Raw genomic sequence first — 23698 nt, 5'->3', positions numbered from 1 at the left:
CGGCACGGGCTCTCCGCACAGCCCGGCACGCTCCCCACACGCACAGCCCGGCACGGCCGCCGCGCCGCGATCCCTCCGCCAGCGCCGCTCGTGTCCCTCCGCCGCCCCGGGCCGCGGTTTGGCCCGCGCGGGCCGCCGTAGCGCTGCCGGGCGGCCGGGCCGGGGCCGGGGCGCGGCGGGACGGGCGGGCGCGCGCCCCTGCGCTCCCGGGCTCGGCGGGCGGGTCCCGGCCTGGCCCCGGCGCCTGGCCCGCACCTGGCACTGCGGAGCCGCCCCCTCGCTGCCACCCCCTCCCTGCCGCCGCCGCCGCCCAGGGTACGGCCCCCGCCCCGCCCGCGGGGGCGGCCCGCGCCGCGGCCCCTCCTCGGGGCAGGCCGGCTGCATGGGCAGGCGCTGCGGGGCACCGTGGGCGCCGGGATCGCCGTTCTTGGGCGCCAGGTAGGAGAGGTTCAGCGCGGCGGGGCGGGGGGAGGAGGCGCGGCCCCTCGCCCGCAGTGCTGCCGCCGCAGGGAGGAGGCTGCCGGCTGTGCTGGCTTGGACGTTTCTCTCTTCCTCTCCTCTCTTCTGTCTCCCCTTCTCTCTGTCTCTCTCTTTCTTGCCCCCGCCCCCATTTTGCACAAAAGCCGGGAGGATAATTCACTGCAGGCTTTGAGTGCATCCCTCTTCCCCCCGGCCACCACCAGCTGCTTCGGGAAAGGTGAAGGTGTTGGCCGGGAGTCTGTAATCCTTGGCAGCAGCTGTAGTGCCTCCTTGATTCACTTTATAAGTAGGGGTGGGGGGACGTGGAAACATCAAATGCCTTTATTATCTGGTATCACATACTATGTAATTGTGTGGACTTAAAACAGAGATCGATTTGTGAGAGTTAAAAACTCCCCCGTGTGTTTTCTCGGGGTTTTTCTGCTACTCGGTGTTTAATAGTCAAGTACAGCATTGTGCTTTCCAGGCTGTGAAGCATAAGGAGGAATGGACGTGTATGGAGCTAAAGCAAGGGGTGGGAATTTTTGTCTTTGTCATAAGATGATATTGAACTGCAAAATCTAAATTTTGGATTTGGGAATTGGTGTAGATGTGTTAATTGATACTGAATGGATGATAATTTGTGTGGAAACCTCTGAAAATAGTAATGCTGCCTCCATCCTATAAGGTCTTGCGTTTATATTTCTTGCAAAGAATTCAATTTACTGTGAATATGGTATTGACTCACGGTGCATCTTTCAGTTTAGATTGCTGCTGATTTGATCCTCTGGAATCCGCAAAAGGAAAGTCTGCCAGCCCCTGTGAATAGCTTTGCAGTGTAACAGGAGTGGAGTTCCCGGGCAGAATCGCTGAGAGATATGTGAATGCGTGGGAGCCAAGCTGAGCACATCGGTGTTTCTGCCTCAAACCTGGGCTCGTTCCCCAGGCACAGTCTGTGTGTGGGGTGAACACCTCCGTGGCACCTGGAGATGATGTCAGTCGAAGGGTCTACGATAACAAGTCGGATCAAAAATCTACTTCGCTCCCCTTCCATTAAGCTGAGGAGAAGCAAGCCTGGGAACAAGCGAGAAGATATAGGCAGCAAGGTGAGTGCTGTGTGGTGCAGCAGCATGCTTTAACTTTGTTGTCTAAGTTTCCATCTGTACTGATGATGCTGCTTTGGGAGACTTGATATAACTGTAGAGCGATGCAGAGGAACTAACTGATCCATGACTGATCTGTCTTTTAGTTGGGATCTTTGCTTTGCTGCAGATCCTTCTTGAAGCTTGTGCCCCTCTTTTGAAGCATTCTTTTTGCTTTTGTGATATGAACCCAGGCTGTATCAGAAAGCTTTTGGGATTTCCCACACTGTGGTGTATGGAGTTGTTACAGATGACTGACAGAATAAATGCAGTGCTGCCTCTTCCTCCATGTTACCAGCTGCTAACCTGCATTACTGGCAGCTGAGGACCCAGAAACACCTCTTGTGTATAAGCAATTGCTCCTACCCTGCAAAGGAGAGTTCTGTGAGCGTGTGGGGAAGGGAAGGATTATATGAAAGATGTGAAACATGTCTTGGAGGTGTCTGTTCAGATAGCATCTGTGTTCCATAGGTTGGCATGTGCTTTCCTTTGTGTGCCTCAGACCACCTTTCCTTGGGGTTATCTTCTATTGAGTATAATTGGTTCTTAAAGTCCATCATTCTTCTTGGTGTTTTGGAGAATTCCTGACAGACAGTCACTGACTAGGAATTGACTGGTGTCACGAGGGGAGGATGACTTAAGCCTGGCTTCAGGGAGCACAAGAGCTGGGTGGCATTGCCTTGTGCTGACAGCAGGTGCCTCTGAGTCAGGGCACCTTGTTCTGTCCCTGCCACTGATTCACCTGTAACCCTGGGCAAATCACTCAGCCTTTGTGTAGCTCTCTGTCTCCATAAATAGAAAACTTAATCCCTCCCCTTTTGCAAAGACTTGCTAATAAATAAGAAGTGCTTGTAACACATGTCTGAAAAGTGTATTCATTGGTCTCAAAACAGTAATGCTTCTAAATTTCTCTCTTGAAGTGAAGAGTAGATATAAAACTTCAGGGGAAGTAAATGACACTGTACCTAAAAATGGTCTTTCCCCAGCATGACATCCTGTTCTCAGAACTCTGGTTCAGGTCAGAGTTCCCCTTAGATGGCTCTTTAATACCAAGGAACACAGTATTCTTCTCTTGCCAAGCAAGAGAAAAACCTGCCTGGCTTCCTCAAAGTTGTCTAGGGGAAAGTCCTTGGTGCTTGTACTTGACCTCAGTGTGTGCATGTGCATGTATGTGCATTTCATGGAACCTGTCACTGCCAGTGAAACGTACTTTTTTGGTGTTTGTTATTCTGTATTCTGCAGGGACTTCTACTGGAAGAGACAAAAGCCACTTGTATCCCCCACATATGGTGGGCATTTGATTTTGGCTCTGTGGTCTGCACACTTTTCAGGGCTGGGACCTACTGCTACATACCCTGGGTATTCTGTGGTACATGCTTCATTTTGCTTTCCTTACACGTGCCTTTTGGGAGAGCTCCATTTCATCCTTCATGCTGTCTCCCAGTGTGCAGCCTGAAGCCCTGGGGAGGGATGTAATGGATTCATTCTGCACCATCAAATTTCAGGGTTGGATTTTGTCTGTCTTATTAGTGAGAGCCATTAATCAGCGAGGTGCAAAGGAACTGATGGGGAGTTTGCTGGCAGAATCAGTTTGGCATTATGAGGAGTTAGGTGCAGGTGTTGGTTTCCTGAAGTGATCAGCTCTGAATTAGCTCAGATGAGTTAGGGTCTGCCATCAGTGGGCCAGCTGGAGGGGGCAAGGTGAAAAAGAGTGGGCCCTTTATCAAAGATCTGATAGATGTTGGAGTATCTGTGGATATACTCCCTCTGCTACATGTGTGCTCCTCTGCTTTCCAAGGTGAGAAGCAGTTCTGTTTTTCTAAAATAGCAGAATCAGGTTTCAGTCTGCTATTTGCTGTGTGTAAAAACCCATGGGGCTAATGGTGACCATCATACACATAATTCCTGAGGGATCTTTTCTGACCTGCAGGAAGGAGTCTTTGAGGCATCTTTGTGTCTTGGATTTTTTGAGAAATAACTGCTCTAAGAGCTATATGAAGCTGGTCAGGTGGAAGAATGGAAGGACCAATGAAATTGGTCATCTCAGCGAGATGCTTCTTGGTTACGTAGGATGGAGATGGACTGTTGCCCTAAATTAATGCCTGGAAGATGATATTGTGCTTTGCATGTGCAGATGTAGGTGAAGACCCAGCCCTCAACAGCCCTCTGAGTCCCTCAACTTTTTATTGCAACCTGGTGCTCAATTTAGGGTGGACAAGCACCCTCAGTGGCACTACTTAAACTTCCGTGAACTGTGGTGATTTGGGTTTTTTCCCCTCCAGTGGGAAGTGTCCTGGCTCTTTCCTAAAGAACCCTTTGGGCATGTGAGGCTTGCCAGGCTGTCCCAGTGGTTAGGGACAGGCCCCTCGGGCAGTTTGTCATGCTGAAGAGAAGGCTTGTGAAATTGCCTCCTTTCAGTGAAGCAGCCGTGTACTGCTGGGCTGGCCGTGGGCAGTCTGTGGGAGGCTGGCTCTGCAGAGACCTGTTTGTGCATTGCTGTGGAAGGGGGAGTGTGGGTAAGTAGAGATATTTTGCATGATGGCTGTGCAGGACATGCAGGGTGTTACTTGGGATCTGTACAAGAGAGAACTTGTTTTGTGACTTCCACTAGGACTAATTTCTTGCTGTAATTAATGCATGGTTTTACTGTTGAGCTCCAGAAGATCTCTACAGAAGTAAAACTAAGTAGCCAATAGATAATCATGGAAATTAAAAAAAAAAAATGAAAAGAGGGGAAGGAATGGCAGCTTTAAGTAAAGCTTGTTGACAAATGGGATGTGGTGTTTGGTTTTGTTACTGCTTTTTGAAAACAGCTTTTGTTTTGTGGGAGTCCTGATTTTTGTTGCTGTCTGAGTAGTTTTGTGTTTAGACTTCTTTTTTTTTGTGTGTCTTCCCATATTCATGGCTTGTATCCACTTTTGCTGTGCTCTCTAGATCTCTATTTTTTGTGTTGAACCAATATAGACCTAGAGTACGGTGACTTAAGTCTAAGGTTTGTTGACGGTTGGGATTTGTAATGTATTGGTGTGGCGGTTGGAAGCTAAAATTTCCTCAGATAAGTTGATTGGCCTGCATTCAATTTCTAGAGGACTACTAGCCCTGCCAGAAATCCAGCCGTGCATCTGATCACCGTGCTTGTGATTCCAGTAGAGACACGGGGTTAAAGGCTGGGCACTAAGTGCCTTTGAATCACCCTGCAGAGCAACACTATCAGGACAGAGGGGAAGCTCAGGCCTGACCCATCTCCCATTGTTAAAATGTCCTGGTTGCTGTAGTACCCTGCTGACAGAAGTAATGTACTTAAGCAAGTACAGTTCCTGCAGGGGTTGTTTGTATTGTTGAGCTCTACACTTGTAAATATAAACCTCTTTTTAGCTGATGTCGCTGTGCTTGTTTCAGGGGGGATGGTGTGTGCGGGTATTCTTTGTCAAATCAGATTGAGAATGTCAATGTAGAAACAAATTGCTACAAAACCTGCTACAGGCTTTCCCTGAAACAGGAAGCCAGCGAATCAAAGAAACACATTTGGAATTTGCTGCTGTTTTCTTTGATCTCTGCTGTTTTTTCTAAGCCAGAAATATTTTAAGTTGCCTGTTTAAAACCGTGCTTTGACTAAAACCTGAATTCCTCAGCAGGAAGTCATTCAGCAGAGAGCTGTTGTGTTGTGGTCTCTCCCCTCTCCAAGTGGCATGCAAACACGTGCAGCTGGAGTGCCTGTTCCTGCCCCACGATGCTGAATTGGACTGGGTGGCTCTGCAAAACCTTCTTGAGAGCTTTTGTTCTGAAAATGAGCCCTGACTAAGTTGCTCCTAGTGGGACAGGGTTTCCTGTCCTCCTTTGGTGAGGCATGGTCTGTTCTTACTGCTAGCCAGTAGAAACAAGTACTTCTGTGTCCTGCCAGTGAGCTTGCACAGATTTAAGAGGAAAGCAGATCTATGGAAACTTCAGACCTCTCATGTCTTGTCATTCCAAAAAAGTTCTCCAGCTTCTTAATCCCCTGAGAAGCTGGAGGGCTCAGTTGGGACCACAGGCTGTCCTGGACACAGGAGAATGGAGTAATGTTTCTGGTCTGACTGTAGCGTCTTGCCTTCAGCACACAGTCCTTTTTGTTTGAAAATGCCGTGTCTTCCAACATGAATTGGTATCAGACCACTGCTGGTCTTAACTGCATCAGCTGGGAATTGCTGAACCTGAACTGTAACAGAAACAAAGGTCAGACAAGTTTGGTTCACTGATATAAATGCATCAAAAATCATCACCTCTTATTAAATCACTTCAGGTGCAGCTGAGGCTTGTTGCAGAGTGAAATTCTTTGTAAGTCTTTGGGAGCAACTTGGTCCTGCAGCAGCAAAACCTGCTGGGTTCCCAGGGAGCTGGATGTGGGGCTGAACAGCCTGACTGTGAGGGTGAGGTAGGGAGCAGCCTGTCTGATGCTGACGTAAGCTTTTCTTTTGGCAGGATTTGGAAGGGTCTTCTACAAAATGATGGTACTTTTGAGTAGCTAGTCAGTGCAGTATTGCCCCATTCACCCTTTTCATTCCACTGCAGTCTGAACAGTGCTCAGCCCATCTCTGGGACCAGTGCAGCCAGGGGCACAGCTGAGGGAATGCCTGTAACCCTGGTCTGGATGTCTGCTACTGTGCCCGTTCTGCTTCAGCATCCATGAATATTGCTTGACCCCAGATGGTAGCTAGGTATCTCTCTTACAGCTCTGCACTGCTCAGTCTAAACACACCCAATTGCTTCCTCAGCTTAGGGCCTGCTGTTCAGACATAGAAGGATTTCATATCTGTCTCTGGTCAGGCTTATAACAGTGTCCCTTAAAGCACAGGACAAAGGCTGGTTGGGTTCTCCATAGCCAGACCTGCATTTCAGTGGCATATCTGTATCTGTAGATCGAGTCAGTGGAGCAAGTGAGAATGTCATAACTCAGGGGTTGAATGCTTCCCTGCTTGGGTTGCTCTGGTCCCCCCTTATTCCATCCTTGGATATGTGGTGCTCAGGGTGACTCTTATGTTTGTGAATAGTTTCACACACAGCATTTTCTTGTTCCATTCTTCACTCTGTGAATGAAATGCCTTGTCCTGAAAATACAGGGTGATCTGGCTAGCTCCCTTGGTCTAAACATGAGTGTTAAATGTGACTTTGTGTTCACAGAGCATATCAAAGCCAGAGTTTTTCTGCTGGTGAACTACAGTGCCAGTTGACTTTGGTTCTTGAAGTATAGTGGATATAAAAGCATAAAACAATTCAATGTATTTGGTCTTGTAGCCTGCAGTTGTATCCATAAAATATGGATACTTTTTGCCAATCTTGAGGCAAGATTGCTGGCAAGATCCATTCTTCCAGCCACCCCTAAGTCATGTGCTGTCTTGACTGTGAAAGACATCAGGAAGACATCTTCATGGCAGGGGAAGCATGATGATGTGCTGGGGTGAAGTCAGCATAAATAACACAAACCAGGTCATTTGCCTCGTGGGTTTTAATAGCTCTTGCTTCCTGTGGATGGTCATACACTGCTTACCTGGTTAGCCTTTCAGAGCTGCTGTGGTCCTGCCTTGAATGTTGTTCTTCACCTCCTTCAGATTAGCTGGGTCCTCTGAGAGGGCACATGGGACTTGGCTAACCTGGCTGGGGAGGCTCATAAGCAGGTTTCACACTGCTGTCCCTGCTGTGCTGGGTGAGCTGTGCACAGAATCCCCCCTTTTGTCCATGGGCTGTGAAGTGTGTAGTGTTTGCCAAAGACCTGGCTGGGACAGTAAGATAGCAGAGGTCAGGGCTGTTCAGAGGCATTGCGGGTGGTAGATTTGCTGCTTGCTAGTCAGAGCTATTGTTCACTGTGGTGCTGAGGGAGCTGGTGAAGAAAGGCATCCTCAGACACAGTGGAAAGAGACCTCCTTCAGAGTGTACCATCTGTTTCACTAGCTGCATGCTTAGCTCTTCACGTGGTGTATCACCTCATCTATTTCAGAAGGGCAGAACAATTGAGATGTTGTTTGGGAGTCAGACCTGGCTGGGCCAACATCTGATTTTCCATCATCAAGGATCTGTAAGCACCTGTGACTTGTGTATTATTTTACTGTCCTCTGTGTCTAGTGGAAAGAAACTACAGATCACCACCTCCATTTCTGGCTGAGAAAGTGGTGGTCAGCATTTTGATGGCCTGGAAAATTGAAGTAGATATTTTGTTTCCTGTTGATCAGGTCTTGGGGAGAAGTTGCTTGATTAGCCTTGGTACAATTTTCTCTGTGAGTGAAAGCAAACAACACATACTAGCTACTCTTTGGCTTTTTTCAAAGGTTTTGATGTTTGGTGCCAGGAATGGTGCTTACATGGCACTCAAACAGTGCTTAGCGCTGACATTAATGCTGAGTGATCCCAGCTAAGGACTGAATAATTAACTATCACCAAGCCCAGTTTCAGTTACTTCAGGCTTGTGTTTGTGCCTGAGGTACCTGCCTCCGCATAGCTGGAAGTTTCTGAGGGCTCTGGTATGTGCGTAGCAGGGTTGCGGCACGCTCGCTGCTCTGATTCCCAGCTCCACTTGTGGGCTGGTCCCTGTGCCTGAAACCCTGCAGGCTCTGCTGAGGCTGTATCCACCAAAGGGTGGCTACTGCAATTCATAAAACCCTCCTACTATTGCCCTTCACCACAGGGCTGCTTATCCTTGCCCTGAGCATGTTCATGTGTTGTGCAAGGAAAATGCAACTGAGGCCTGCAGCTGTTGTAATCAGCTGTGCTGTGTGATCTGTATTCAAAAATATCAATGCAAAGGTGACTCATTACTAGTATTTGTATGACCATAGACTGTAGGAGCATCCCATCTCTCTACCTTGCTTTGGTGAGCACTGGACAGATGGGATAAAGTAGACCTAGAGGAGCTTCAGGCTTAAAAAACTAAAGGGATGGAGGGAATGGAATCTGTCTATACAGACATGGTTCCAAACTCCCACAGGAAGTCTGAGGCAGACCTAGAAATTGAATCTTGATCCTCTAAGGCCAAGGCCTAGCCTTAGTCACAAAGCCCAACCTCTTGGAGATTACCAGGGATGTTTCTCTCCCATGTGAGGGGAACTTGTGTTCATTTAAGATGATTTGCTTAAAAGTCCACAAACTATGCTTTTGTAAATGCTGACTTGGTCCCATTGTCACTAATGATTTCAGTAGCTCTGGTGATGATGACTTTTCAACAAGCTCAAGCAGATTAAGCACCATAAGAATTAGAGCTGTAGAAACCCCAGTAAGCCTTGTAAATTTGCTAGTGTCCCAGGAGACCAGTACTGTTGTTAGTTACTGTGAGGAAGCTGATTGAAAATAGTGCTGTAGAGGACTGTGAACTGCTGGTGTATTCAGAGTTTCCAAGTCAATAGCTATAAAAGTCAGACCTGCTTGTTCTCCCAAATACAGTATTAAAATTCACAGTTGGTCAAGATAGCTAATGTGATATAATAACTAATAGAAGATTTCTTACCCAATGAAATTTTAACAATTGCGTTCCTTCCTTACAGTGATGCTTCTTTAATTTCTGCATCTCCCTGACACTTTGCACAGTTAGTATGAAATTTCCCCCATCATGGATCTAGAGAGACTCCTTTCTCAGGAAAAAGGTAGATTATCTGAGGTTGCATCATAGTAGAGTCATAACATTAACAAATGTCTTGAGAGCAGGCACATTGAGGAGTTTCTGAAAGGAGAAAGCAACTATAAGGCAGTGCCCGTGGATTCAAGGATATAGAGTTATAAAGCTTTCTCCTCCTGTTTTTTCTCCCAAGTAGGCACTCTGAAAAACAGTGCTGCCTCTTCAGAAACCCTTCCCTATTGACAAACAGGCCCAGCAAAGGGCAGCTGTTTGAAGTGCCAGTATTGAAGTGTTAGCTACCTCTCCTGTGCTCAGAGTGGTAGCCTTTGAGGTCTCCCAAGAGCTTTGAAATGGGCTGCTCACCTTTTGAGTAGCACATAAGGGGCTGCTTGCCTTTGAAGTCTTATGTGTACTAGGGATGCTTTCATTTACAAAAAAAAAAAAAAAAAAAAAAGCACCATTGCTCAGAGCAGGCTTTGCACCAAAGGAGCTTGAGTTCATTGCACAGTCCCTAATGCATTGAATAAGACTGAGGGTAAAAGAAGTGTCTGTGAGACCTGCCTCCTTATTTGGTGGCACCTCCTTATTTGGTGGCAGGTCTTGGTGTTCAGAACTTGCTGCGCTCTGTGCCATGGTGTGACTAGAACCATGAGGGGATAGGGATGGTGTCAGAGGTATCCTGAGGGGGCATGAGTGTCAGGATGTACTTGGCTAAGCACTTACCTGTGCTACAAAGAATTAGCAAGCTGAGATTCAAAACCAAGCTGTCTTAATCAAAACAGAGTATCAAAAGGGTCTATTGAATGATCCTGTCCCACAGAGAAACAGGCTATATCAGTGAAATGACTGACTTCTGCCAGTTATGTTTCATCAATACTAGTCTTTTCTGCAAGAGCTTTGTGTGGGCTAAGAGTGATGTTTTTCATGCTCTTAATCAGTGCTTCGGTGCTGCTGAATTCTGTAAAGTTAGAGTGAACCTTGAAATAGAGCTGTGTAATTTTCTTTTTAAATGATGTTAAAGTTTTTAGATTCTGTGCTCTGCACTTCAGACTGTCTCTGAGCCTCTTTCTCTCAGTGTAAAACAGACAGGGATACTCTTCCACTGTCTGCAAAGCGTCCCAGTGTCCAGGGCTTTAAAACAGCTGCATAACTCCTTGTGTTGGTCTTATCTCCCAGTGTTGAACTAGATACAGTGGTTTTGAGCACAGTTGTTTCAAACCTGCTTTGGGGTATCATCCTTCTCGAGCAGCTGGGTCCAAAAGCATTGCTGACTGTAAAGTGGAACTGACAAATTTGGGATCCGCGTTTTTTGCTTAAGCCCATCTTGTCTCAACTCATCTACTTTTCTTGGACTGAATCATGGCCAGATAGGCTTTAGATATGGTTCTGTTTCCAAACTATGAGGGCTGGCAGGAGAGTGTTTGCCCAGTGTGTGCCCCAAACTCTGCTATGGGAGTGGTGTTTGAGTGGAATGGATACAAGATGACATAAAGTGTTCTTGATGAAATGCATGAACAAATATTTCTGAGTCTGTGGTAGGCCTCAATGAACGTAGCTGTTTCTAGAAGCCTGAGCGGCTTTTGAGGCTGGAATTGGAATTCTACTGTCCTCTGCACTGGGAGGATAATCTTCCTCCCTGATAATCCATGGTTTGTGCTGCCTGTCTCTGCAGGCTTCCTGAGCTAAGCTGTTGAGATGTATTAACACGCAATCAGCAGCGTGAATAACTGGTGCTGGGGGAGGATGAGGATGAGGTGCTCTGGGTGAGAGGCAGCTTTCTTCAGCTTCCTTGCCACTGCCTGCTTTGGCTGTAACTTCTGAAAGAACAGGTCTCCTGCATCACCGTTGTGGTGAGTGGCTTATGGGCACTTGCTTTGTGAAGTTCTTGGCCCATTTTCTATAGCAGGCTGCAAATAAGCTATTTGGTGTCTGAGACCTGCAAAAAATACTTTTCTGATGGAGCCATCAGTGGAAAAATGAGTGTGGTGCTGGGGGAGAAGGTGCAGTGCCTGGACTATCTCTGCTGTGTGTCGAAGCTGCTCCAGGCCCTTGGAATGAATCTCTCTGCCCAGGAGTGTCAGTGTGTAAACACGGCTGTTAATAAAATGGCCAGGGGGCTGATTAATGAATTTCTACAGCCCTGCTGCAGCCAGGGTGAGAGCCAGCACAGCACCCAGGCCACAATTGCATGGTCTGGTCTGCCTGCCTGCTAGCAACTTCACGGCTTCTGCCCTGGCTTCTTCCAGGTCCTTCAGCCTCCCGTGGCTGTGGACATGCTGTGGTGTGCTTGGGAAGGGACACTGTGACCCTGCCTATGGCTCTGTGGGTATCCAGTGCCTGGGGAGGGCCCTGCACTGCCTGGGGCCTGTGGCCCTTGGGAAGCCTGCAAAGCTTAGTTTAAACATATGTTTGGGAAAAGGAGACAGCCAAGCTCCCAGTCTATAATAAAATAACCCTCTATAATATACTTGGAGTCTGTGTTGTTCCACCATAGTGGAACTCTGGTGACCAAAGTTCTAGGCTGACCAGCAAGGTTGGGAAAAGCCACCAGGTTGCTGTGGGTAGTAACACTGCCCTCCATGGCAGGGGATATGGTGCACTGGGCAGCTTCTGGCTTTGCATTTCTGCCAGGGAAACTGAATTGTCTCATTAGTTTGGAAAAATCTGCCTCTTTGGTGAAAGATGAGTGTTCTACAGGACACCTGGGGACCTTTGAGGTTACCAGGGGTTGAGAAATGCTGCTTGCTGTGGACAGTCATGTGATGTTCCCCTGGGAAAATAAGAGTGCTTGTTGCAATAAGGCATTTAGTTTTGCTGTCAGTATTTTCCAGAGGTTTAAAACAATTGGGAACGCTCATCACCTACTGCCTAAAGGTTTGTTGGCAAGCAAAATAATATCTTTCTTTCTGCTCCTAGTTTTTTCTGGCACTTAGGGCCTGTTGTACTGGGAAGAGCAACCTGGCCCTCCTTAGCCGGCAGCCCTGGCTGAGAGGAGGAGGCTGTGTAAAGAGTACTATAAGTGTCCAGACATAGATGCGCTGGTGTTCCTACCCTGGGTTGTGGGGGAGGGAGTTGGGGGCCTGAAACATATTTGTGTAGCATTTGGGATTAGTTGAATTGAGGAACTCTCATACTGAGGAGAAGGCAGAACTATAAATCATTAGTGATCTCTGTAGCTGCAGAAGCAGTTAGGACAGAAAGAAGGGCTTAGAAACAAAATCCTTCATAGAATGTCAAAGTGGGTGGTTTCCCTTGCTGGGGAGAGGGTCTTGTCTCTGGACAGCAGAGGGAATGCTGCCTGTGCATTGCAGCCATCTCTCTGGAAGAAGAATTTGCTTCCAGGTCTGCTGCCAGTGTTTTGTCCCATGTCCTGCTCTCCCACTCTCTACTGTGATTTCATTTGGATGCTTTTCTCAGATCCCCAGAAAGTACTGTACAGAGCTGCCAAGCAAGGGGTTTTGCCTTGTAGAGTGTACTTAAATGCTGAGGCCTGGTTGGATCATGGTATGATTATTTTTCTGTGTGTGTGTGTTTAATACGAAGATCATACTCTGTTCTGGTTGAGTGTACATCACTTTTCTTACTGTGCCTGTTAGTACAGTAACTCACAGCCTGCTCTTTTCCCCTGCTTACAAAGTGACAGTGGTATTATGTTACAGCTGTAATGTACACAGTCTTACACAACTCTTTGTAGCATTTTTAGAGTCGTGATGACCTTGAAAGGTTTAAAAGAAAACTGAATGCAAACTCTGGCACCATTCCTGTGGGTGCTTCAGCATGTGCTTAATTTTGTGTGGTGAGGTAGTATGAGTGGTTCATTTCACCCAATGGATGTAAAGATAAGTGTCTCTGTGGCCAATTGCAAGATCAGAGTCTATGTGTGATGATTCATTTAATGCACGTAACTGTATCTGTGTCCATGCCTTATATGTATATCATGCAGTTGTCCTCATCATGTTTTGACCAGCTCAGCTGCACTTTGTCCAATAATCCATATTTCCTGAACGTGCTGCTTACCAGTCCTGTGAAACATGGAATGGAGACTGTTTCTCTTTCCCTGTTTCACATCCTCCAAGTAAGCAGTTGACCAGAGAAATTCCATTTTTATTTTGTACTTGTGAAATTGGTTTCCCCTTTTCTCCCCATCTAGAAGCTCTCTGAGAGAGTGACAGAGCCTCCTCTGATCTAAGCAAGATACTGACCTGGCATGTTCAGGAAGGGCAGTCCCATCCCTAAAGTTACAAACAGGTTTGTGCAGGATAAAGCTGGGTTATTTACACCCCAGGAGAAGAGACGCCTATCTCTTCAGAGGCCTGAGATGGTGGTCATTAACTTTTCCACTTCCCATAACCAAAGGTGCTGTGCCTTTTTAGATACTTCTGAAGTGTTGATTATGCTTTCCTCCTCTTTAAAGTTCAGTCCCATTGGGTTCAGGCAAAAGAAAGGCAAGCTTTTTCTAAAAACATGTTAATCGCATATCTGTCCCCCCCTCTCCACCCTCCAGTACTTAGCTATTGCAGAGAAAAATGTGATGAAAAGTTGTTTTTATGTGTGCTGGGAAGACTGACAGAGCTGTGTTTGAAGCCTGTAAGAGGGACAGTCTGGTGAAAGGCATGGTAATTATCACCTCTTGCTTTTCTGCATGTGGGCTGCTGTTTGCAGCTTGGCTCACCTGAGGTCGTGTCAAAGCCTAGGCTCAGCACTGGCATCAGTAACCTGCGAGCTTTCTAGCAAGTGTCTTCCTCGTCTAAGTGTCACTGAGACCCCTGCAACCAGTACTGAGGTAAATACCCTTTGCGTGCTGCTCCTTGCCATTCTTGTTTCTTTTCAGTGTGTGAGCTTATGGGTACTGGATTCAAGTCAGACTCATTAAAATATGGTAACACTGCTGGTATTTTCAGTAGAAGGCTTGCAAATAGAGCTGTGTATATCTAACTATCTTCTGTTTGTCCACTCTTAAGTTTACAAATGCAAGTGGATACTGGCAGATGCTCTGCGTATTGCATGTCTGCCTTATGCTGGCCCACACCCTGGTCACCTCCATGTGGTGTCTTGGCAGTCAGACACTGTATCTTGATGTGACAAGAGCTGGCTGTTAACTTACAGCTATAAATCTGTTGGGGCTACAGTGGAGGTCTGTCAGTGCTGTGCAGGTGGCAACTGGCGTATTTATCTTCTGGGTGGATAACTTTTAAATTTTTTTTTCCTATAGTGGTTTGTGTTTCTGCTGTTGTAGAGCCTGTTCTGGTTTCAGTGGATCAGCAGTTAACAGAGTTTATGGGACATTGTTTCCAATTGCTGTGGTCTAAACATATGTACACCAGCATTGAGTTACTTCTGCCTGGAAATAAGCCACAGAGCTATATATAAAATATGTTTGAACTGGTGCAGTAATGTTGTTGGTATAAATAGAAGAAAGTGGTAGACCCAGGGCTTCCCTTCCTTACAGCTGATTCAAGAAGACTTTCCAGATACTCTATCTTCAGTGGGAAAGGCTGTGGAAGGTGGCTGAAAGCAACAACAAAATGCCATATGGCATGCCTTCAGGGAAGAGCATAAGTGCTTGGGTCTGGAGCATTGGCTTCCTGCTTGAAGATTGCTCAGCTGTTTTCTCTTGTGGTGAAACATCTGGCAGAAGTCCCATAGGATTCAGTTTGCAGGAACCTGGTGGCCCAACACCACAGAATTTGGTCTGTGACAATCTTAGTTTTTTCTGACTCCAGAACTGTTGCTGAGTTTGCTTGAACTGTTGGACGTTTTCCTCCTCAAACTGTTAGGTAGTTTGGATACTTGTGGAGCTGCCTTGATCGTCGTGATGTCACACATTGTAGGAAGCAGTGTTTTGAAGTGGCATCATCTGCAGTTTCACGGGTGCATCGGGATGCTGCTATCATCTTTTGAACCATGGGGAGTATGTGAACATAACTCTTGCAATTTAAAAGTAGCTTTCTGGTTCTTTGTTGAGATTGTTTAGTGCAAGTATTTGCTCAGTCAGCTTGGCTGCTGTGGCAGATTGTGCCAACTTCTGTGGTCCTTCCTGTCACTAATAGATTTGTATCTCACCTAAAGGAAATATAGGAAATGACCTCTGTAGAAAAAGCAGAAAGTACTGATAAGCATTGAGCAGCCAGTTTTAGTTTTTGCTCGTGGATGATGTTAATTCCATCTTTAAACTCTAAGTACTTCTTTTGTCTTTAGCCAATTTGTAAACAGAAACAGTAACACAGTATTGTCTCCTGAGTGCTCTATTGCAGGTATCGACCTGCAGCAACGTTTGCATGTGGAGGTATTGTCTTTCCTTAAACAGACTGATGCAATTAGAAGAAGACAGACAAGACTGTGTACATGTGGGAACGTTTTGGGGTTTCAGTGCTCCACAAACAATTCTACAGTAATTTCTTTCTGCATTTTTGTTTAAGAGTCCAAATCATCAGCTGCGTTCATTCAACTCTGACAGGCCATCAGCTCTGTTTCATCCAACACCTCTGCTCTGGTCGGTGATGGGAATTGCAGCCTGGCTTCATGCAGGAGCCCGTTCCGGTGCAGGGGTGACAACAAAACTTGTATCCAGCAGTTGCCCACTACTTCTCTGCCAATGCACCACAGCAGGGAGTGCACACAAGCTGCATAGAAGCTTTACAGCTCTCTTTTTACTGGAGAAAAATACAGTTTGACCAGAGTTAGCATGGTGGTTCAGCACAAATGTCAGTCAACAGGGATGTTCTCTCTTGTGTTGCTTTGCTCTTCAAGTGTTTGCCTGGTTATTATCTCCTTTGTTTAAACTGCAGAAATGTACTTAGTTCAGGTATTTCTGAACTACATGTGTCACTCAAAGTTATTTCTTATCCAGACAGATTCTGCTAAATGCTTCTAAGTAGGTGGATGTGCCTAAAGCTATTTATTAGGAAATTGGGAGGGTTGCCTCTCTGCTGAAGACTGGAGTTCCATAATCTTTACTTTTGCATTCTGCTTTTTACAGCAACAATTGCTAAGAACTAAGAATGTAAAAACAGCAGTGCTTTGTGATGTGTTGAAGCAACAAGAGTTGGTTTTGCCCTGGATCTAGGGCTTTCTGAATTTCAAAACAAGAGCAGTAAAGAAATGGTGGTTATTGCAAAGGTTTGCTTTCTTGAAATGTGACAGAAACCACATGGTAACAAAACCAAGGCTTTTTAAAGTCTGTGGATAAAAATTGTTTCCTCTGAGTATGGTTTTACTTCCTCAGTTCTCACACTTGGTAATTCTACCAGTTACCCATGCTCCTGAACCTAAGTGCAAGTTAGAGGAGAATTGTTTTCCAGAGCTACTCCCTCTTTTAGGGTTTTAAGGGGCTTAGATGGCAGCCTACACTTTTTTTAAGTCACTCTAACAGCTACTTAAATATGTCACCTTATCTTGGTCTACTGTACACCTCGTTTACAGACTTTGTTTCCTTCAGGAAAATAAACTGGAAAGATGCTTGGGAAAAATCACAGGAATAAATGATTTAAGGGCATAGTAAGTGAAGAATGAAAGCAAGTTGAATGAATGACTTAATGAATTTGTTTAGGATTGCTTTGTAGTTACCTTTATAATCTTTTGTCTCTCTGTAGTTTATTGTCTAGTGGTGGTTCCCTGTGCGTGTGTGTGCAAAAGTGTGAGGATTGATGGTGTTTCTTGCTGCTGACTTACAGTAGGAGTATTCAGGTCTTAGGGATGCTGGGTCTATGTCATAAAACTTGTAAGAAATTTGAACTATTTGGAAAAGACTAAACTGAATTCTGCATCTGCTGTGACTGTTGGATGATGATTGCTTCTCTTGGAGTACTATTTTGCATCTTTGCAGCAGAAAGATGGCTCAGTGGTGTGTACCTGACTGAGCCCATAGGGGTTTGCTGGAGTTGTCTGTGCTGGTGGTTGAGCAGCAGGGGCACGTGACAGGGACACTGTGTTACAGGTGAAGGGCTTTCCCCTGTACTGGAACAGGAGGGGAAGTGGCAACAGGGTTGTTGAGGAAATGATGGAAGTCAGTGCTTGTGCTGTTCTCTTCGGTTTGCTTTCTCAATCTTTGGCCCATGTTCCTATGTATTGATTCCCCTGGGGGATGTGGTCTCCTTTCTGGTTGACAGGACAAATCTCTTGGGTGCTCAATATGCATGTTGATGGACAGATGTGAAGAGCTTAATTCCAGGATGCCTGAAGGGCAAGATGCTGATAAAGTCTATTCTGTAAGAAGCTTATTCTTTGGGACAGAGTGCAGGAAGGGACTGCCTAGAGCTCGGCAGTGAGTGTTGTCAGGGGGCAGACAGGAAACTTGAATGTCACCTTCTGTACAAACTGATTGGCTTGGGCAAAAGAGAGAAATCTCTTATGCTTTCTTTTGATTAATTTTTAAGCATTCTTTAAAAATACTGTCCTTGACCTCAAGCAGGAGAGAGGTACAGCAGTGGTGCAGTATAATCTATGCAGTAGATAGCTGCTGAAATTTGTGAGGGAATAAGATTATTTCCAGTTCTGTTGCTAATTTGTTGCATGTTCAAGACATTTAACCTCAGTGTTTGTGTGGTATTGCCCCCTAGTCCTCTTATACTTGGTTGTAGATTGCCAGCTGTGTGAGAGTACATGTTGCTGCCTGCTGTAAGTACAGGAGGGCTTTGTGTTTGTTGGGACTTCTTGCAAGTACCGTGAAACAAATAATAAATAGTTCAGACAATGTTTAGGGAGAGATGGAATACTCTTCTCTTTACCTCCTGCCTCCTTCCATAGGGATGTTGTCTATGTGATAAATGCTTTGCTCTTACTCTGTCCTTCCTGTTGTATGTATTCCCATCTTAGCATCTTTTAAATTGCTGGTATGTAATTTTTTACCATCATTTAAATCAGCTTACAACAAATCCGTTTTCTCATTCCCTTAGGATGCAAGTATGTGCTTTCCCCCATAACATCACTGAAATCTTAGGGAGATGCATGCATAGGAGGACAAGGTGTCTTGTCTGGGAGCAGTTCAGGAGTTACAGGCAAGATCCTTCAGGTGACAGGAGAGGTGAGCTCTGAGATTCCTGCTCTGTGTAAGGAATCTGGGCATGAAAAGGTGGGGCTTTTACATACGGAGAGTCTCTTTAAGACACTACTTACAGTCTCTTTAAGACTTCCTACTACTGTGCTCTTCTCTAGAAGGCATAGTTGCTTTCATGACAATGTGGGGTGGGTAAGACAGGTATGAGATATGGCAGTTGAAGACTTGTAGGGCAGAATGGCTGTGTAAATCACTGGTGAAGGACGAAAATTAATTGATTTGGCATGGGGTCATGGGTGAATAAAGAAATCACAAATGAATTATGTGTGTTGCCTCAGGCAGGCTGATCAAAAGGCTTTTCTTCATCCTGCATAGCTCTGTGTATTTCTACTCTTGGACTCAAGATGAACCACTAAGTTGCCCCCCAAGCCTTGTCAAACAGTTCACAGATGCATTTATACCAAAAATAAGCCCCAGAGAAGAAATTAAGGGAAAGGAGATTGTAACATGACGCTTTTCTTGAAGTGCTGAGATGTGGCTTTCCTTCTGTGGCTCCCCTCAGCAGGGTTGACTCTGGGGAAGGCTTTCTGCTCCCTCTCTTTCAGTCTGTCTTCCCTGTGTCCAAGTTTAGCTTGAACGTATGCGTTGTTTATAGAGTTCAGCAGGAGGTGATTTAGGAGGGAGCGACTTGCCGTGACGGTATCAGTGTTAGCAGTGCTGTGTTACGGCCCCTGTGTTTGACTGCTTCAGAGTCAAGAATTATGTGGTGCTGCCACAGTTTCCTTGGAGTGTATGCCTGGGAAGCTGTGGACTTTTAACTGTTGCCTGTTTGCATTTAGGAGCAGGCTCAGCTCAGGGTTGGGAACAAGAGGAGGGACTTCAGCAGAGCCACAGAGGGAGCAACCTTGCCAGCCTATGGCCACATTCCTACTTGGTTCTTTTCATTTTTCTTGTCTCTTGATTTTTGTGAGTGCTAAAGCCTGGGCAAAACAGGGGAAGGAGCCTTTCCTATCTGGGAAGTGATGATTAATGATGATGAACAGTGACCCTTATGCTGAGAGAACCGTTTGTTCCTGCTTGATTTCAAACCCTTATATGAGTAACTGAAACTCTGCCCAAGGGAGCTATATTGGATTTTTTTTTTCTTCTCACTGAAGCACTTTCTTTGCCTATATTCAGGCCCCTGTGCATGGATTTGGAGGAGACCAGTATGTAAGACTGCCAGAAAGTCAGAAGTTGCTTCCACTGATCTCCAGTGTTGGGACAGATTAGGGGAGTGTTGCAAGTTTGCATTTGTACAGGTAGTTCTTGATGCAGGGAAAAGTGAATTGGCTTCATCTTCTATTACAAAGAAAAAGAATCACTGGACAAATTGCATATGTAGGAGGGCAAAAGCATAGCCTATATAAAGTCTGGTATCTTGTCTGCTCTCTTTCCTTATGAAAAAGTAATGCGCATTTGCAAAGTGGAAAAATCTGGTTCTTGTGAAGGAGTGATCCTGCAGAATTCCAGGTCCCAAGAGCTTAAGGAAGGGTTTCTTTGAAGCCTGCCCACACAGAGGTGTCTCTGTTGTGTTCCATGGGGCTTAACTGCCTGTGGAGCTGGTCCGATTGACTCCATGTGCAGATGCTTAGTCTGGAACAAATCAGGATTGACTCTTTATGTACCAGGAATACCTGTAGCCTGTTTTATGTCACTTTTTCTTTTTGCATTCATTTCATGCATTCGTCACTCAGTGTTCACAAACTTTGCTTATATTAACAAAAAAGAATTTCCCACATCAAAGGCGAAATAGCATCATGACAACACTGACAATGGTGGACAACTTACACACTCTTTTTCTCTGTCCCTTCACCACACTTGTATCTCTGAAGCTCAGTTTTTCTGAAAGTTTTGTGAAATCTCATTAAAGTCTGAATTGCTGTTGCTTTTAGAGTGCAAATGATGACTGAATGGTAGAAGGAGGAGAAACTGCTGCTTGTCATGCCTTTGGCTGGAGTTGTTAAGGTTACATGGACCTCTCCTCCTCCCTGCAGTATTTAGGAAGAAATTGAACTTAGTGTGAGAGTGGGGAAGAGAAAATTGGTAGTCCAGGCTGTTGTTAAATGAAGAAACAGAAGATCATTGAATGATGGCTTGGTTGTGCTGTTGAAGCTGGTAGGAAATTAATCCTCTACATGTCCTGTTTGCAGGCTGCAGGAACACTTGCAGGTGTGTTCTGCTGCCAGTTCTAAGTTCCCTCACTATGGTTGCTGGTAGAGGTGCTTTTAATAGCCTCCCACCCACCCCCCGGGGCTGTGCAATGGTATTTATGGCCTGCCTGGGACTGCCTTTCTTCAGGTGCATGAAGAAGAAGGCAGAGTGCAGATTCAGCACGTAGCCCCTGACAGCTGGGGCTGAGGGGTCAGGAATGCAGCCCTGACAGCTGGAATTGGACTGAAGGCGGCCAGCACGATGAGGAGGCCAGGAAGGGAGAGCAGGCAAGAGAGACTCTGTGGAGAGATGGACAAATGCACACACACTATGGAAAGACAGCCTGTGGGGACCCCGGGTTGCTTGTGTTCCATTTCTCCCACCTTCATCCCGGATTTGTTCTGTTTGTCCAAATGTCTGGATAATTTTTAATAAATGTGTGCACACCCCAGTTGCAACCCCTGTGCAACACACCTGGCAGAGCCATTACAGCTGAGGCTCAGCACTTCCATTGGAATACCCCCCATGCCATCTCTGCTTTTATGCAGGTTTACAAATGTAAGGTAATGTTTCCCATAACTCAGTGATTCAAAACCTTTCAGCAAGTCAATTCCTACTCTTGCCACTCTTGTGCCAAGGAGTGCCATTCATAACTTGTGTTGTGGGAGATTGTTCCCTGATGTTCTTAAAGTGGTTATCTTGAAATCAAATTGCATCAAGTTGGCAACTGCTTGTGTCATACTGTGATGGTCTGGTCAGGTGTTTTTCTGTTTTGTTTTGCTTTGTGGTTTTGGGTTTTTTTTTTTTTTTTCCCTCTTTCACTTTATTTTTTTTAATTGGTTAATTGTGAGGGCTTGCTCATAGCTTAATCCTTTTTCCCATGAATACTGCTTTATACTGGGCACTGGCTGGACACACCTTCAATATCAGAACATATCTGTGTAGTGGATTGCATGAAACCAGTTTCATGGTTTTGCAGTAGTTCCTGGAGGGTCAATTGGGCAGTTGGTGTGGGTATGCAATGGTGGCTGTGGGCAAGGCTTAGGGGGCTTGCAGCGAGAGAAATGGAGACTGCTCTGTCAGCCAGAGACCTCCTGAATGGGTGATGTGTTAGAGCTTGGCTTGCTACTGTAGCCTTTTGTAGGTGGAATATTTTCAGTCTCTAGGCTTGTCAAGACATTACTCTTTCCTAGCACTGTTTGCTGAGGGAAGAAAGACTGGCTGGAGAAGAGTATAGAAAAACCTCTTTGAAACATATAAAATACATATATGTAAACGAAACTTAAAAGTGCATCTTCTGTATGAATATACAAAAGCAGGGGAACACATTGGGTAGGTGAGGGGCAGAAACCAACTCTGGAGCTGAGTGGTTTTGTTGTTTGTGTGCTTTTGTAAGTCAAACACCTCCTGCAATTAATTCCATCCACCTATTTTCAGCCTTCCCCTGCCAGACCAACAATAAAAGCCCTAACTTCCCCTCCCCTCACAAAAAAAAAAAAAAAAAATCAGGCAGGGGAACCTGGTCCAAAGCCAGACCTTTACATGTTAAGCTGAAGTGCAAAATGAATATTTCACATCTGTGTTATAAAGCCCTGAAATGAAGGCTTTGCAGTGGAAATGCTGACAGCCCCTTAAGTAGAACAGTATGCTGTAATTAGTGCTCTGTGTTTTATGTGCCAAGCGAAGCTCAGCAGAACTAAATGTAAAACTTCAAGCCTTTGTTTTTCTGCAGCAGTAACAGGACATCAGACAGTGTGTTCAGACGATGGATTAGTGCCTACAACGTGTGCACTGCTCCCTGGAGGTTGGACGTGCTTTTCTGCGGTGGGCCTCGGAGGCAGCAGCAGAGATGTACAAACAGGGCCAGCTGTGAGATTTGGCTCTCTGTATCGAATTTCACTTATATAAGATAGACAGCTATTTCTTAAATGCTGACGCTGACAATGTACAGCTACATTTTCAGCATTTTCACGTATTGGATGCCAGAGCGCATTGATACGACTTTGCTGCGTAGCAGCATGGAAAACACGTTGGAGTGCATGCAGAGGTGCTGAAAACTCTGGGAGCAGAATGTAGAGAGACAGACACACAAACTGCGGTGCTGTTGTGAAACTCAGGCCTGATGTTGGAGCTCCCTGTGTCAGTGTATTGGACCAAAGAGAATTGGGGTCTCAAGTTGATCAGTAAAGGCTTTTTTTTTTTTTTCAGGCAAAAGAACAGATAATTATATAGCCACTCCCCTCCCTTCCCTTACCCCTGCAATATTGTTACTTAGTTACAACTCATTACTTGATGTGCTGGGGAAGGCTTTTGGAAGTAACCCTCCTGGCTCATGTATCTCAGGGATTTCTGTGTCCTTTGCTTTTTCAGGAGTACGTGCCTTTGCACATGCATTATTCATATGCTTATTTTCAAGCAGGAGAGAGGGATGAGGGCAGGCACATTGCAGAGTGGACAGTAGAAGAACTCTGATGGATATTGTCTTGTCATGCTGACTCGATGCCGCCACTTAATTAAATGGGTTTGAATGTTAACTGTGTTATACATAGGCCCATGGGAAGGCTTTTAAAATAGAACTTGTCTGCTTGCGGACATTTACTGAAGTAGCCATTCTGGAGTGGATTGGAATAGCTGTGCTGCAAGAACTCTCTCTGAGGGTGCTCTTGATCATAAATGCTCACATCAGCATGGAGAGAAAGGGGCAGGTTGAAATCAAATGATTAATTCAAGAATAGGAGTTCCCATTCCATAGGGGAGCAGACAGGACAGAATGAGGGATACATTTCCAAATGCAAAGCAGCAGCAGGTCTTATCTCTGACTTTTTTGAGTAGGGTGACCTCTTTGTTGCTCTCTGTAAATGATCTTAGATTTCAGAAAGGCAGATTGAGAATAAGGTATTAATGGGAGAAAATGGAAAACAAAACATTTGTATTATCCTGTAAACACTTGTTGTGGCCATGCCTGGAAAGCTGCATGTGGTCTTGGTGTTTCCCCTTCATCTCAGGAACAATGAAGGGGACATGGAAGAAGCTTCACAGAAGACCTGATAAAGGATATGAAATGGCTTTCAGGAGAGCCATAAAGTGACTTCAAGAAGACTCTTATACTTGGAACGCAGATGACTTGAGGTGATAGTATAGTTCCTTACAAAATCATGAACCACCTAAAGGTGGTGGGTAGGGACTGACTGTTCACTGTCTCTTCCCATACAAAGATTGAGGCATGTCAAATGAAACTATTAGAAGTGAGGTTTAAAACAAATAATGAAAGATGGTTCATCTTGCAATATACAAGACCGGTGGAGTTCCTTGCCAAAAGATGTGGTGAAT

General features: G+C 45.5%; 1 protein-coding gene across 3 annotated transcripts in view; it reads left to right on the top strand.

Moving 5' to 3' along the window:
* The first annotated feature begins 350 nt into the window (after nt 1–350).
* Nucleotides 351–23698, top strand: part of MAPKBP1 (mitogen-activated protein kinase binding protein 1) — a 96773-nt gene continuing 73425 nt past the window's right edge. For all 3 annotated transcript variants that reach the window (XM_053980238.1, XM_053980237.1, XM_053980236.1), the window contains exons 1-2: nt 351–438; nt 1222–1565. In XM_053980238.1, coding sequence (XP_053836213.1) covers nt 1449–1565 — 117 coding nt within the window. In that variant the 5' untranslated portion in view covers nt 351–438; nt 1222–1448. The remainder of the gene's footprint in view (nt 439–1221; nt 1566–23698) is intronic.

Source organism: Vidua macroura, chromosome 6 (assembly GCF_024509145.1).
Source record: "Vidua macroura isolate BioBank_ID:100142 chromosome 6, ASM2450914v1, whole genome shotgun sequence".
Lineage (NCBI taxonomy): Eukaryota > Metazoa > Chordata > Aves > Passeriformes > Viduidae > Vidua > Vidua macroura.
This window is presented reverse-complemented; position numbering and strand designations above follow the sequence as displayed.